This window comes from Hippocampus bargibanti, linkage group LG01 (assembly GCF_051943395.1).
Source record: "Hippocampus bargibanti isolate YZ-2025 linkage group LG01, ASM5194339v1, whole genome shotgun sequence".
Taxonomy (NCBI): Eukaryota; Metazoa; Chordata; class Actinopteri; order Syngnathiformes; family Syngnathidae; genus Hippocampus; species Hippocampus bargibanti.
This window is the reverse complement of record NC_142734.1, coordinates 14,307,302-14,322,169: the sequence shown is the minus strand read 5'-3', so window position 1 is coordinate 14,322,169 and position 14,868 is coordinate 14,307,302. Positions and strand designations below refer to the sequence as shown.

The following is a 14,868-nucleotide window of genomic DNA, read 5'->3' as shown; positions in this document are numbered from 1 at the left end:
TCAAGTTCATTGTACACAAAAAAAACAACATTAAAAAAAGGTTCAAATGTGGACACATTGTGACTCATTGTTAATGGTAAGTTCATACACTGTAAATATATTTTGGATACAATAATTTAGGGGAACTTGTTGGATAAATAAAATGATTGATAATTAGGAATTGTTGTTGGCAATTGCCATTGCACTTTAATTCTACATCCAAGACAAGGGGTGTTTGTGGTATTTGTTGCCAGGGGTCACTTTGTAGTTACGGTTTCCTCTAGAGGGCCGTAATGAATTTGGGGAAACCATTAGAATGTTTCATCCCCTCCACATGTTATATAAAGAAAAAAATGCACAACTAATTATTGAATAACTAGTTTTCAAATCTCAAGTCAAGAATGAGTGTGATTGTGTTTTAGATACAACAATTTGAAATGTTGGTTCAGACTTAAGCAAGCATCATGGAACTTGACATTTTTGCACATCACCTGGCAGTGAATGAGTTAATCCATTTACCAAAAATTAAGGAGACCATTATGACTGATTTTGTGTGCCAAAATTAAATGCAAATGTCAGGAGGACACTTCACTCTTCAAGCGCATTGCCAAATGCAGTGTAGGTCTACACGGACAAGACTTGGGTTGGGGATTAAAAAATAAAGTCTGATAGGTGGACCACAAGAAAATGTTGACACACAATTATTGCTCTGAAGCTTCGCATGCATCATCGGTATCCACAGAGACATTTCAATTCATACACATTGATTACGGGCGCTCCCCAACTTACGACCATTCGAGTTAGGAAAAACGGTACATAAGAACATTTTTGCGTGTACTGTTTGTCAAAAAATGTTTGGGCAGAGATGCTGCAAATTACATTTTGTATTGCGCGCCTTTGTCTGGCCGAGCTTGCTTGTGATTGGCTGCGTAATGTGCTTAATGTACACGCACGCACACAAACATTTTCGTTTCAAGAGCTGGCTGTTCACGCGACGGACACTAAGGCTGACCAATCAGCGCCCGGAAGTGTTGTCAACAAGTTCAGGCCCCGATCCGCCGAGCTCGCTTACGATTGGCTGTGTAGAGTATGTGGGCGGGGAGGAAATCCCTCTTCCCAGTTGATGCTCCAGGAGGACGCGATGCATAACAAAAACTAATGGTGGCACGTAATTACTGAATTACGTGCCAGCAGCTTCAGTAATGGCTTACTGAAGACCCAAGGATATATGTTGTTGTACTACAGTCGGTGTGAATTTATTTAGCGACTGTTAGAGCGTCTGTGTTTTATACTTCACCGTTCAGTGTTTGACTTTAACATACATTCTAAACAGAATACAGCACTGAAACAATTTACGAACAAAATCACCTTACGAACGACCACACGGAACGTATCTCGTTCGTATGGTGGGGAGCGCCTGTATACTGAAAAGTATCCAAAATGCTGCGAGCCGTTTCATAGTCAGTTAGCACCTACTGATGGTGGAAAATTTATATTACAGTCAAGTGAAGCACTTTTGAATGTCATGTCATGCTTCGCCAAAGATGGTTTATACCTGATAACCCCCCATTTTGGGATGGGCTTGGGACTGGGAATTGGTGCCAAGGGTACAATCCATTATTCATTTATTCGATAGAATAGTCGATTCCCCCCAAAAAATGAATAAACACACAAATAAAAAACAATAGTGATGGCCCTTTCAAAGACTGGTTCTTCTTACTGCCAGACAACCACCTGCTATCACCGATGAGTGGCATTTGGAAACCACACATTAATCAAGCAATGCTCCCGTATCAGTCTTCTCCATTAACAGGCTACCACATTAGCATTTTGCAGCTTGATTTATGTCAAGCTGCTTTCCCACCGACTGCACCATCCGCCTGCGCACGTGTCTGGCATGTCAGTACTGTCATTAACTTCAAGCCACCGCACGTATTTGTCATTCATTCCAGTGCTTTCTTATGATTTATCTCTTGTGTTCTTCTTCTTATTTGCTGCTTGTGCTGCTGTGTGGGGCTAAAAGGCTCATTCCTTTTGTTTGTTTCCCCATCCTCCAGTCGAGCGGCGCTGCGGAGGGGGAGACATCCTTCCCTGACCAGCAGTATGTCGCACGCAGACCCAACACTGGAAAGGGGAGAAACGTTGGTTTCCCAGGACGAATCTCGGTGTTGGTCTGCAAATTAGTCTCATGATTGCTCTTACTTCATTGATTTTGTCCCGTTGTTATTGCCCCCCTTTGTTTACAGAAGCTCCTTTAAACTCATTCACTGCCAGACGTGCAAAAATCTGTCCACTCCGTTGGCAGGGTTTTTGTCATTTTCACTCACATTCCAGGACCCACAGAATATTGAGTTTTAGGACTACATAAGCTTAAGAGTCCAAGATGGCGCCCGAGTAGGCAGCCTCAGCAAGTGCTCTCATGAGCCTTGCTTTTTTTGGTTGTTTTTGTCTTACTTTGTGTTTTTTTTTGTCACTTTGTGTTGTTGTGCGTCGTGTGGAACGGATACGGATCGTTTTTCAACATTTTTGACCACGACATTCATCAAGGAGGAGACTGTGCTGAGCGGTTGCGCCTTTTCGGCAGCATGAATATGCCAGTACTGTTTTTGAATGAGAGGAATGTCGGAGCCATTCGACTACCATCGCTGGACACCAAAGGGGCCATTGTGCTTTTTTTGCGCCTGTAATGGGCAGCATCTTCACAGCCCCGCTTTGTTTAGTGGAAAGGTCAGTGCTGTTGGACAGTCTGCGGCTGGATGGATGCATGGCTTGAGGAACCCGCGATAAGAAGAAAGGAGCGTCAGCGCAGAGCGCCGATGCGTATGTGGAACTGTTGCGGCTTGGAATTGAAGCAGATTTATGTGCAACAGGAGATGTGAGACAATCTCTTTTCGTCAATGGATGCTACAGCTGCGTGTTTGCTTTCAACATTTAGCTTGTAGTCGACATGCACATTCCACCATGATGTCCCTGATCCACTGTTGGAAAGACGCTTTGATCCTCTCCTCTTTCATCTAGAACTGCTTCATGTCATCACAAAGAGGGTACAGCAAGTCCTGAAGAATGAATGTCTCTCTGTGTCTTTGTTTTGTCATATTGTCTCTATGCTGTCATATTATTTGTTATTTAGTTTTTTTTGTTCTTTTGACTTCAAGACGGCGCCCCGAGAGTGGCTGCCTTTCCAGCAGCTCATGTATTTTGTTTTTCTACTTTCATTCCTTTCATCACTTTGCTGCTGTGAAATGTAAATTTCTCCACTGTGAGACTAATAAAGGCAAATCCAATCCAATCCAATCCAATCCAATCCAATCCAATCCAATCCAGCGTAAGAAACCTTAGACTCTCTTTTTTCATCAGAAAAAAAGAGTTCATTCCCAAGTTATATAGGTCTCGAGTAATATGAGGTGCAAGTGGGAGCAGCTGAACAAAAGGCAAATGTTGCTCCCTTGTGGAAGAGGTCTGCTAAGTGCTTTATCGGCACACCCAGCAAAAAAACAAAACAAAATTCGAACCAGTTCGGGAATGGCGCTCCACGTCATATTTTCAATTCCCGAATAAATTCAGGAATGGCAGTGAATGACTTAATAGTAACCAACAATAATGCAACTCAATCCGTCTGCACCACTGTGTGGGTTACACCAGGCCGTGTTTCTTTCCGCGATGCAGGTGCCAGTCAGGGCAGTATGATTAGAAGCAGCTGTCATGGAGCTGTCAATCCCCATGACAGGAAGTTGACACTTTTCTTCATAGCTGCAATGAATTTCATGTCAAACACTGTGTCGTGTCCGGGCTGGCCTGTTGCCTGAGGGGTCTTTGGCTGGCTCAGCGGCTGAGGCTTCTGGTGGACTTTCATGTCGATGTACGCACAGGGCTGGAGCAATTGATGCTTGGTTGCTATGGAAACTATGTTTTTTTAAGAAGCTGGGAGCGGCAGGTAAGATTGAGGCTGTGATGTCTCCCCAAACAGCTTATTGAAAGAGGATGAAAAAGGTGACCAAGTTCTAAGTAGTAAATATGTGTGCCTTTGAGAGTAAAATACCTTAGAATGGGTTGCATGTTAGCATGCATCTTGGGAAACAGGATATTAAGATAGTATAGAATATTAGGTATGCAGTGATTGATGTCATACCCCATGTTTCTTTTTGGCATTTTTTTTTCAAAATTGCGATATTTACGATAACATTTTCGAAACATTTTCTAAATATAGTTATACATCGGCCTGTGCTCTCTACCAAATAGGTTTTCAACCAGAAAATTCTCATTTTTTATGCCTCGGATTACTGACTGAAAATCAGTTTTCGAAAAAAAAAACAAGCAAATCCAAAAACATCACTTACTTGACTGTTCTCGGCCTCCTTCTATGAGGAAGTAATGCTCATTCAGGTGTTTGTTGTGATTTGCGCTAATCTGAGTTTGTTGTTTTTGTTTTGTTATTTCTGAAGAGTGTATTTACCCCTAATCATGGGCTAATCATTTTTGAATTTTGAACATATCACTTTTCGAAAAGCCTTCTGGAATATATTATCGTAAAAACTCCAGTATTGAGAAAAGACCATAGTTTCAATGGCAGGAATATCATATCTTCCACCTGACATACCAAAATCTTACATTTAATAACTGTCAGAATTTAAAAAAAAATGCATTATCTTTTCAGCACATGGAAGTAAAATGTAATTGCATCAATTGCGATAAAATAATGCACATATGAAATGCTTTTCCAAATACTTTGTGCAGAAAAAAAGAAACTTCATTGAATACAAGGTATTAGAACTAGTAATCAAAAAGAACCCCAATTAACTCAGTGTACCCTTTTCAATGTGCCGCGGTTATTTTGATTGCCACCTTAACCGCAATTAATAATTGTTTAAGACGTCTCATACGCCAAATTCTTGGGAGAGATTTATCTAAATTCTCACACTTTTACTGCAGAAGAAAATAGTGTAATGCTATGGACAGTTTAAACTTAAACATAAAATGTAAATCACATAAAAATAAAAGCGAGATGGTTATTTATTATGTCTAAATGTGTTTTTTCTGTGTTTTGAACAAAGCAATAAACAAATAAATAAACAAATATATAGTAAATCAACGAATAAACAAATGACTGAACAAACAAATAAAAAACTAAACATACAGATAAACAAATACACAAATAGAGAAACAAATACAGCAATTTTTCTTAAAATCTGAACACTTTTTAAATAAATACCAAAATATTTGATAGCTGGAAGCCGATATTCTAACTGGAATATCACGATACAGTTCAAATCACATACAGGTACAGTATATGTGACACCAAATCATTTACAGATGCATATGATCACTGTATTTCTTAAGAAACATCCATCCATTTCCGTACCGCTTATTCCTCATTAGGGTCGCGGGGGGTGCTGGAGCCTATCTCAGCTGTCTTTGGGCATGAGGCGGGGGACACCCTGAATTGGTTGCCAGCCAATTACAGGGCACACAAAGACGTACAACAGTGGTCAATCTGCCTGCCATGCATGCGGAAACCGGAGGACCCGGAGAAAACCCACGCGGGTGCGGGTAGAACATGCAAGCTCCACACAGGGAGGCCAGACCAGGACGCGAACCGGCGATTCTCATGAAATCTAATTCACTTTTATGAAGGTCAAATTAATTACTCAGCTCGAAAATTATTCTCCCAAATCATCCTAATAATGTGTTCTTTATTCGCCTGAACATGTCTAGAACCTTTCCAAAAATCGAAAGTCATGTAGTCCGTCACCTCCACAGCCCGAATACAAGGGTCTATTTCAATTACCATTAATGATACCGTCCTGACAGTGGAATTGATTCTGTAAATACTGAACAACACCCCATTTCCTAGTTTCCTTTGTGCCTCATAACATTACATTTTTTTGGTTTGGAAATAGTGCTGGGTCAGCGAGGAAGGCTGGCCTCAGTGGCATAGCCCTCATTATGCCATGCAGGATCAGGGTCCCCTTGCGTGGCTCGAAGTCATTATACTTTAATTACATTACAAACAGGGAAAACACATACACACACACACACACACACGCACACACACACACACGCACTTAAAACAATTTCCAAATGAAATAGGCAAATTTATTGGGTGGCAATGTGAATACTATTAGCACACATGTTTAAAAGACATTTACACCTTCATATCAAACTTTGTGCCATAAATCCAGAAATGTCTGTGCGACGCGGAGACCTTACGGTAAATCTCCAGCACCACAGAGGCCTCTGCCGTACGACCGTTGGCTTCGGTGGCCTGGCAGCGGTAGATACCGGCATCCTCAACAATAGCGTTGTAGATGATAAGGCGCGATCGCGATGCCTCCGTGTGCAGCGCCATGCGCTTGGAGGCTATGATGCGCTCTCCTTGAGGATTGTACCACTCCAACCTCACCGGCTCGCCAATCGCTGCAAAGTCAAGAAAGAAAAGTCAAGAAAAGTAAGGAAGTCTAGATTGCGCAAACTTATCCTTGGATGACAACAATACTCTCTCCTTTCTTTATCCTGTCAACATTTTCACATTTTGATGATTATCACCTCAATACGCTCCATCTTATCTTATTGATGATTCTTGTTTGCATGATTGGTGCACTATTAAATCTTCTAAAAATTATAACTTAAGCATGTGATTATTTAACTGCTGTAATAATTTTCATATGTTCATGATTCTCAATTGTTCCATCTTGATTGAATGATAATTGGTGTTTACATTTTTGCTTCACAAAATATATTTTAAAAATATGCATTTCATTGATTTTTGTCACCTTTATGATTTAATTTCACACTCACACTTGTCACTTAAAGGACAAGCGACAGCATTTTTTTGTTTCCTAACTGACGTCAGAAAAACGTTTTATAGCATCTAAAATACCCAAAACATGCTGGCTGATATTTTTAGTCAAATGCAAAACACCAATAAAAATGACTTAAAGTGTCCAAAATCTGCCACAAATCAGCTCGAAACTGGTGATTTTCAGAAAGTCCCACCCCCAGTTCGTGTAGTCACGCCAAGTCGTCTTGCCTTGCTCAAGAAACAAAACAATGGGCTCACGGAGTTCAGATTCGGAGAAGATGCTTTCTTGTTACTCATCCAGTTATGAATATGATTCAAATAGTTCTGAAGAGGAAAGCATAAATGTTTGCAATCGATTACAGGAGTCCTCCAACATCAATTCGAGCCGTCAATGACAGCATGTAGTGTCCCAGAAAATGCAAAAGATGGCGCCCAAGCTCCATTGGAAATAGGCTGATTTGTCTGCAGGGAATTTGTGTCAGCGAATATCAAATAGTATTCTTGGTGCAACACACAACGATTCACCATCGTTATTATTTATGTGTTTTTCTTCTAATTTCACCATCAACACAGATAAACATGAGGTTTTAAGACCAAACAAAGTACCGCAAAATCCATTGTGTGTCACTTTCTCGGTCAGGGGCATTCCAAATGTGACATCACGTAGGGAATCGTCATCAACTCGAAAACAAGACTTCCTGAATATTCAGCGCGAGTCCTAAAACGTAAAATATAGCTATATGCGGTGGAATCTTTGTAAAATACGCTCAGTCGAAGTCATTTTAAGTGTTTTTACAAATTATGGACACAACTTGTCCAGAGGCGTCAAACAACATCACTTTTTCGTTTCTTAACTGACATCTGAAAAGCATCTAAAATACCCAAAACACGCAGTATGATATTTTTAGTCAAATGCAAAACACCAATAAAAATTACTTAAAGTGTCCAAAAACTACTTCAAATTGAACCCGGAAGTGGCCTTGTTCGTGGTGTCAACCCAAGATGTCTTGCCTTGCTGGAGAATCAAAACGATGGCTTCAGATTCGGAAAAGATGCTTTCTTGTTACTCATCCAGTTATGAATATGATTCAAATAGTTCTGAAGAGGAAAGCATACATGTTTGCAATCGATTAAAGAATTTATTCTGGTCATTTTGATGCATCTGGAGAGAAATATAGTGACAAACTCTTTAGTACACACAGTACCCAAAAAAGGCAGAAGAAGGCGACAAAGCTCCATGTAAATTGTCTCCTGGGACGTTTTGTAAGTGAACATCAAATACACTGTAGAAGTCTTGGCGCAACACACAACGATTCAACATTGCGTTATTTATGTGTTTTCCTTCTAATTTCGCCATCAACACGGATCAACATGAAGTTTTCAGACCAAACAAAACGGCAAAATGCATTGAGTTGATGCAAGGTATGTCCTTTCTCGGTGGGGGGTGTTCCTTCAGTGACGTAGGGTGAGGACTCGTCACCAACTCAAAAACAAGACTTTCGGAATATTCAGCGCAAGTCTTAAAATGTAAAATATAGCTATATGTGGTGGAATCTTTGTAAAATATGCTCAGTAGAAGTCATTTGAGGCCATTTTACAAATTATGGACACAACTTGTCAGGAGACGTCGGTTGTCCTTTAAGTCATTCACTGCCAGGCGATGTGCAAAAATGTGTCCACTCCAGTGCCAGCATTTTTGTCATTTTCACTCAAATTGCAGGTCCCACTGAATATTGAGTTTTAGGACGATGTAAACATTCAATGCAGCATCAGAAACCTTAGACTCTCTTCTTTCATCAGAAAAAAATAGTTAATTCCCAAGTTAAATGGGTCTGGAGTTACCTGAGCTTGAAATGAGGGCGGCCGTACAAAAGGTAAATGCTGCCCCCTCATCGGAGGGAAAAACATTACCAGTGGTCTGACCAGTGATTTATCGCGAAAGCTGAACACATTTGGGAATGGCGCTCCGCGTCATGTTTTTCATATCTATCTATCTATCTATCTATCTATCTATCTATCTATCTATCTATCTATCTATCTATCTATCTATCTATCTATCTATCTATCTATCTATCTATCTATCTATCTATCTATAGAGAGAGAGAGAGAGAGAGAGAGAGAGAGAGAGAGAGAGAGAGAGAGAGAGAGAGAGAGAGAGAGAGAGAGAGAGAGAGAGAGAGAGAGAGAGAGAGAGAGAGAGAGAGAGAGAGAGATAAAACAGTGGTGAGACCAGCCATGATGTTTGGACTGGAGACAGCGCCACTGAAGAAAAGACAAGAAGCAGAGCTGGAGGTAGCAGAGCTGAAGATGTTGAGGTTTTCTTTGGGAGTGACCAGGTTGGATAGCATAGGATCAGGAATGAGTACATTAGAGGGACAACTCATATTCGAGGCTTTGGAGAGAAAGTCAGAGAGGCCAGACTGAGATGGTTTGGACATATCCAGGGAGAGAGACCGACTATATCGGGAGAAGGATGCTGAATCTTGAACTGCCAGGCAGAAGACCGAGAGGAAGACCGAAGAGGAGGTCTATGGATGTTGTCAAAGAGGACATGAAGGTAGCTGGTGTGAGGGAAGAGGATGCACAAAACCGGGATAGATGGAGGACATTGATTCGCTGTGGCGACCCCTGAGGGGAAAAGCCGAAAGGAAAAGAATATATATATATATATATATATATATATATATATATATATATATATATATATATATATATATATATATGACATAGTACCCCCACATGGATGATATTCCTAAACCCACCAATGGCATTTATTCTTATGTGCTGGCATTACACTAGCAGACTAACGTGGTTGTTAAATACACAGTGTATAATTCTTTGTTTTATGTTTACTTTTACAGTAAACTTGAGGTTTAAGTCAAATTTCACTGATCATGGGTTCATGTCACTTTGCCTCGATTTGACAGGCTGAAAATGACTGGAATTGACTTTCCATTCAGCTCCCTCACTGATCTCCTGTCAAACGACTAGTGCCTTGTCATGTCACATCACATCCTTTGCGCGTGTGCTTGCGATTCATTAACAACAAATCTGATGACAATATCCAAGCTGGATATTTTGCTCAGCATCCTGGCTTCCCGCTGCTATGCACGGTATGTCGCCACATACCTGTTAGCATCCTATTGCATTTTATACACGATGTGACAGTTACGTGTGTGAAAGCCGACACCACTCACATGATGACTTTATTTTACAGAGTATGTAATTTAATGCTGAGACGGATCATTTTTTTCAGCAATCTTAATCATCATAATCTTAACAAATCATCAAACATCCGTATGAAACATTTCACAAGTTAACTCATTCACTGCCATTCCCGAATGTATTAGTGAATTGAAAATATGACGCGGAGCATAATTCCTGAATTATTCGGGTTTTATTTTTTCATTTATTGGGGGAGGAAGGGGTTGTGTGCCGATAAAGCGCTGGTCTGACCTCTGACAATGTTTCCCCTCCCACAAGGGAGCAGCATTTACCTTCACTACAGCCGCCCCATTTCAAGATCAGATAACTCCAGACCCATATTAGGAATTAACTCTTTTTTCTGATCGAAGAAGAGAGTCTAAGGTTTCTTATGTTGCATTGAATGTTTATGTAGTCCAAAAACTCCAAAATATTTTGTGGGTCCTAGAATTTAAGTGAAAATGACAAAAACCCTAGCACTGGAGTGGACACATTTTTGCACATGCAGTGAATGAGTGAACAGGCTCACTTGGACTAACTTGTCATATCAACATCTGTGTTGATATGAGGCTGTGTTACTGCTCATGGCATAATTAACTCACAGTACACATATGTGAAGGCACCATTCTAGGTGACAGGTTGTGAACAAACTCATGGCGCTATCCGACTGTCTTTTTCACAGACACCCAAGCGTACTTCAGCAAGACAATGCCAAACCACATTCTGCATGTGTTACAGCAATGTGGCTTTGTATTATAAGAGTGAAAGTACTGAACTGCACTGCCTGCAGTCCAGACTGGCCTCCCATTGAAATGTGTGGCGCATCATGAATTACAACATTATTTTCAACTATTATATTCAACTATTATATTCGAAGTGGTATTAGAAAATATGGCTATGAAGACCTCGAACTGTTGAACTGCTTGAAGCTGTACATCAAGCAAGAATGAGAAAATAATTCCGCCTACTAAGCTTATGTTCAGTGCCCCAACACAAGTATTAGCTGAAAACAATAAAAATCAAAAAGCCACAGTTTGAACATGAAATATCTTGTTTGCAGTGTATGCTTAGACCCAAAGCAGGATTATATGAACAAATAAAATCTGACAGACCATCACATAAACGTTTTGCCCGAGTAATATCAGGTTACGCCCAAGTGAAGTTCATATAAAGAACAGGCAAACATGCATTTTGCGAACCCATCTGATGCGTTTCAAGAGCTAACGCCTGTTCTGGCGTGATGCCACGGCAGTAATTGGAGAGGTTACACATGCTGTAATGTCAATTTAACCACCTCCATATCTGTCACGCTGAGCATCTCGCTTCACTGGACCCTTTCTTGCTCAACATCACATAAATGCTCTTTAGTGTGAGCCTAGCTCAATCATTTTATCTGAACACTATTTTTTTTTTAATCACTCTCTCGCCAAACTCAGATCAAACATTTGTCAGGGTAAGTCTATGAATACGTGTTCAGGACAGTAATGTTGCTTTATTTCTCTTTTTTTTTCTCCTGTTGCGCTTTCCAAGAAGTTTCCTGCATCGAACCTTCTGCCTGAATGGCATCAGCAGGGTGTTTAGATGCAAGAGAGACTGAAGGAAGATGCAGACCATTGTTCTTTGCTTATTACCATTGCCGCAGCGTTTTGCTGCCCTTGTGTTTGTTTCGCAGTCTTCTTGGCCTGCCAGTAAATACTTTTTATGAGTGTTAGCTTTGAGGTACTCGTATGAATTTCTATTTCTCATTCTGTGCTGCTTTTAGGATTTACGTTTTGAGTTTTAGTTTGTACCGGCTGCCATCCTTCCACATTTCGCCGTCCATCTTTGTTTTGTTCCTGTATTGTTTACCTATCTCATCTCAGTTTGTCCTTTTGGCATGTCACAGTATTTTATTTGCATTTCCCCTCACACTTGCATGCACCTTTTGTTCAAATCCTGTAAATTTAGTTTGTGTTTGTTTGTTTGTTTTGTGGATTTCTTTTTTTCAATGCTCATGAAAGGAAAACGTGCTCAAACTGCTTTCTGTTTATACACGGTGACAAAAATTACTGTGAAGGCTTTAATATGCAGCAAATACTACAAGTGACACTGCGTCCTTTTCGGGAAGTCTTTTGAATATGTTCGTTTTTAGAATTTGATGATTGGAATGAGTTTATCTGCATAGAACAGTCAGTTCGCATGCTAAAAACATATTCTGCTATGTTTAAAGACTGTTTGTGGGAATCGTTATAGATTCAATTTGGCAATATGGCAACGGGACTGAGCGTGACAGCCTGCAGTGTCGAGGAGGAGCTTCTTATCGCATGGCTCCAACACGCTTTTCAGGTTATGCTTGTCTGTGGGTTGGCAAAGGAGAACAGGCAAGCAGCGGGAGGTGAGTCCAACCTGCCAGCACCGGCCGCTCTTGATGACCATTTAGCGAAAACAATAAGGGGGAGGAAACGCTGGCGGTCAAAATGTCACTCACCATATTGGGAGGATGGAGCTGTCATTAAAAGAACAAACAGACCCCCCTACTGTGCCGATACAACCGGTCTCCAAACATACTACACATACTCACACGCTCACACACACACACACACACACATACACGCATGCACGCACGCACGCATGCATGCATGCACACACACACACACACACACACACACACACACACACACACACACACACACACACACACACACACACACACACACACACACACACACACACACACACACGCACACACACACACACACACACGCGCACGCACGCACACACAGGAGGGACATCAGTACCTGTGCAGATGAAAAACTTGGACTCTCCAACACTTAACTCCACCTTGTTCAAGGAAATGGAAACCTGTAGGATGGCTGGAATACAGACAAATGGAGGTGGGGGAGGACAAAAAATAGTTAGTTCCAGTTTCTTCATAGTCACACGTGAAAAAAAAATAGCCGTTTGCATTGTAAATAGCACAGCCACCTTATGTTGACTCAATACAGTTACATATATGCTTCAAATATGCTATTCAAATATGCTTTTTATACTTGTACTATGTTCTTCTTATGAAACATTTTTGCACAGATATACAGTTCAGTCTTCTGGCATTTCTATTATGCTTAGAATAATTAGATTTTATCTTTTCACCCCCCCCCCCATTTCAATGTTGCTGCTGTAGATAGCAAATTTCACCATTGTGGGACTATTAAAGACTTTCTGATTCCGATTCTAATTCTGAACTGGCTTTACATTGTTTCCATCCATATATTACGGTACAATTTTCTTGCTGTCTGTTAAATCCAATTCAATCCAGCATGTTGTCCACACCAAACATTTTTAAGCACCAACATTGAAAACACATTTCTTTCAAAACTGTGTACGAAAGGAAAGATTGACTTGGTATTTGTGAAAAAACTTGTCAGGCAGTTCTTCAACGAATGACGTGTTGAAAAGGCCTGAAAGTATTGCAGCTCCCACTATCGTAGTCAGACATCACCACGTGTTTACTTTCGAATGACAATTACAGAATGTAACAAATAGCCCAATATTTTGACTTCCTCTGGAGGAAGAAATAAAATGTTGTGATGTGGACTTTATTACATTGGCAAGAACAAATAGAGAGCTTGTCAATGTCGGAGCATAAAACGGTTGAGTAAACCCCCATTCACCATAGCCAGAAGGCTTGCTGTTGGAGGGAGTGGTCCAGCATTTGAAAAATGGTAAAATGAAGAAGAGGGCGGAAGATGGTGAGCATTGCCGCGGCAAGGATGAGATCAGAGTGATTCTTGATCACAGCGATCAAAGGACCATGGCTTTTTCTGTCCAGCTTTTTTTTCTTCCCAATTTTAAGTTGTCTCTCATAGTAAAGAATACTCTAATGGTGCTAAAATGCGCACAACTGTCAACGGAGGACATAGCGAGTCACTGACAATTTCCGTCCCAGGAGCAGAGTGGTTTTACCGCAGTCTTCAAAAGCACACTTATGAGCAAAGATGAGAAGTCACTTTTTAGATGAACAAGAAAGCAGCAATTCTATTACTTCTCAAAGAACTCTGATTAAACGACAACCTTGAGACGTTTGAACCACAAATAAAGCTTTGCAAACGGACGACTTTCAAATGACATCCTTTGTGGGTTGTGAGGCTTCTCTACTGATGCAATGCATTCCGGGTGATTGCCATTAAATGTGATCATAGACTATAATGGCTCTATTGTATCCAGTCGTTTACCGCACGGCAATGAATTGACAATTGGCAAACAAAACGAAGGAGAAAAAGCCACTGTGAATGTCTTTTTTTTTCAGTTTCACATTTTCATCTGTCCACAAAATGAGTGAACTAGCCATGAATGTGCGTACAATGTAGTGAATCCAAGCTCTTGCTGAAAATAAATTGACTTGAAATGCACATATTTGTGGGTCAATTCATTATATAGGCTTAGCCCTGCTAAGTTGACTACCACTTACAGAACGACTGTACATTTCGAACATTTTATTCCATGCAGTTTAACACTTTTCAGGTATTCACTGATCCTGCAACATGTTACACACCAAAAGAGATGATTCAGTCGTTCCTGTGAGTGCAATACAAGGAGAAAGAAGACTGGGTGATAATTGTGTGAAGGCTTTCACACTTTTCAAACTGTTATTCAAAAACGTTTATTTCAACCACTTTCTACATTTTTCATCCGATTCACATTCAGATTTCAAAATATTCAGACAATTCATGTTACTGAAAAATGTCCATCCAATTCATTCCCAATGAAACATTCATCTAAACAGATGAATTTCATTCCCATTGAAAATTCTGCTCATTACACACATGCCCAAAATTTTAAAATTGTCACAATAATTAGGCCTTGCTAATCGATATTTCAACATGTATTCAATTTCAACACACTAGCAA

General features: G+C 40.4%; 1 protein-coding gene across 4 annotated transcripts in view; it reads right to left on the bottom strand.

Annotated features, from left to right (window-relative positions):
• Nucleotides 1-14,868, bottom strand: part of ncam2a (neural cell adhesion molecule 2a) — a 260,785-nt gene that overhangs the window by 93,058 nt on the left and 152,859 nt on the right. For all 4 annotated transcript variants that reach the window (XM_088998258.1, XM_088998267.1, XM_088998251.1 and 1 more), the window contains exons 2-3: nt 12,760-12,834; nt 6,187-6,393 (exon numbers count right to left, since the gene is read on the bottom strand). In XM_088998258.1, the coding sequence (XP_088854384.1) occupies nt 6,187-6,393; nt 12,760-12,834 (282 nt within the window). The remainder of the gene's footprint in view (nt 1-6,186; nt 6,394-12,759; nt 12,835-14,868) is intronic.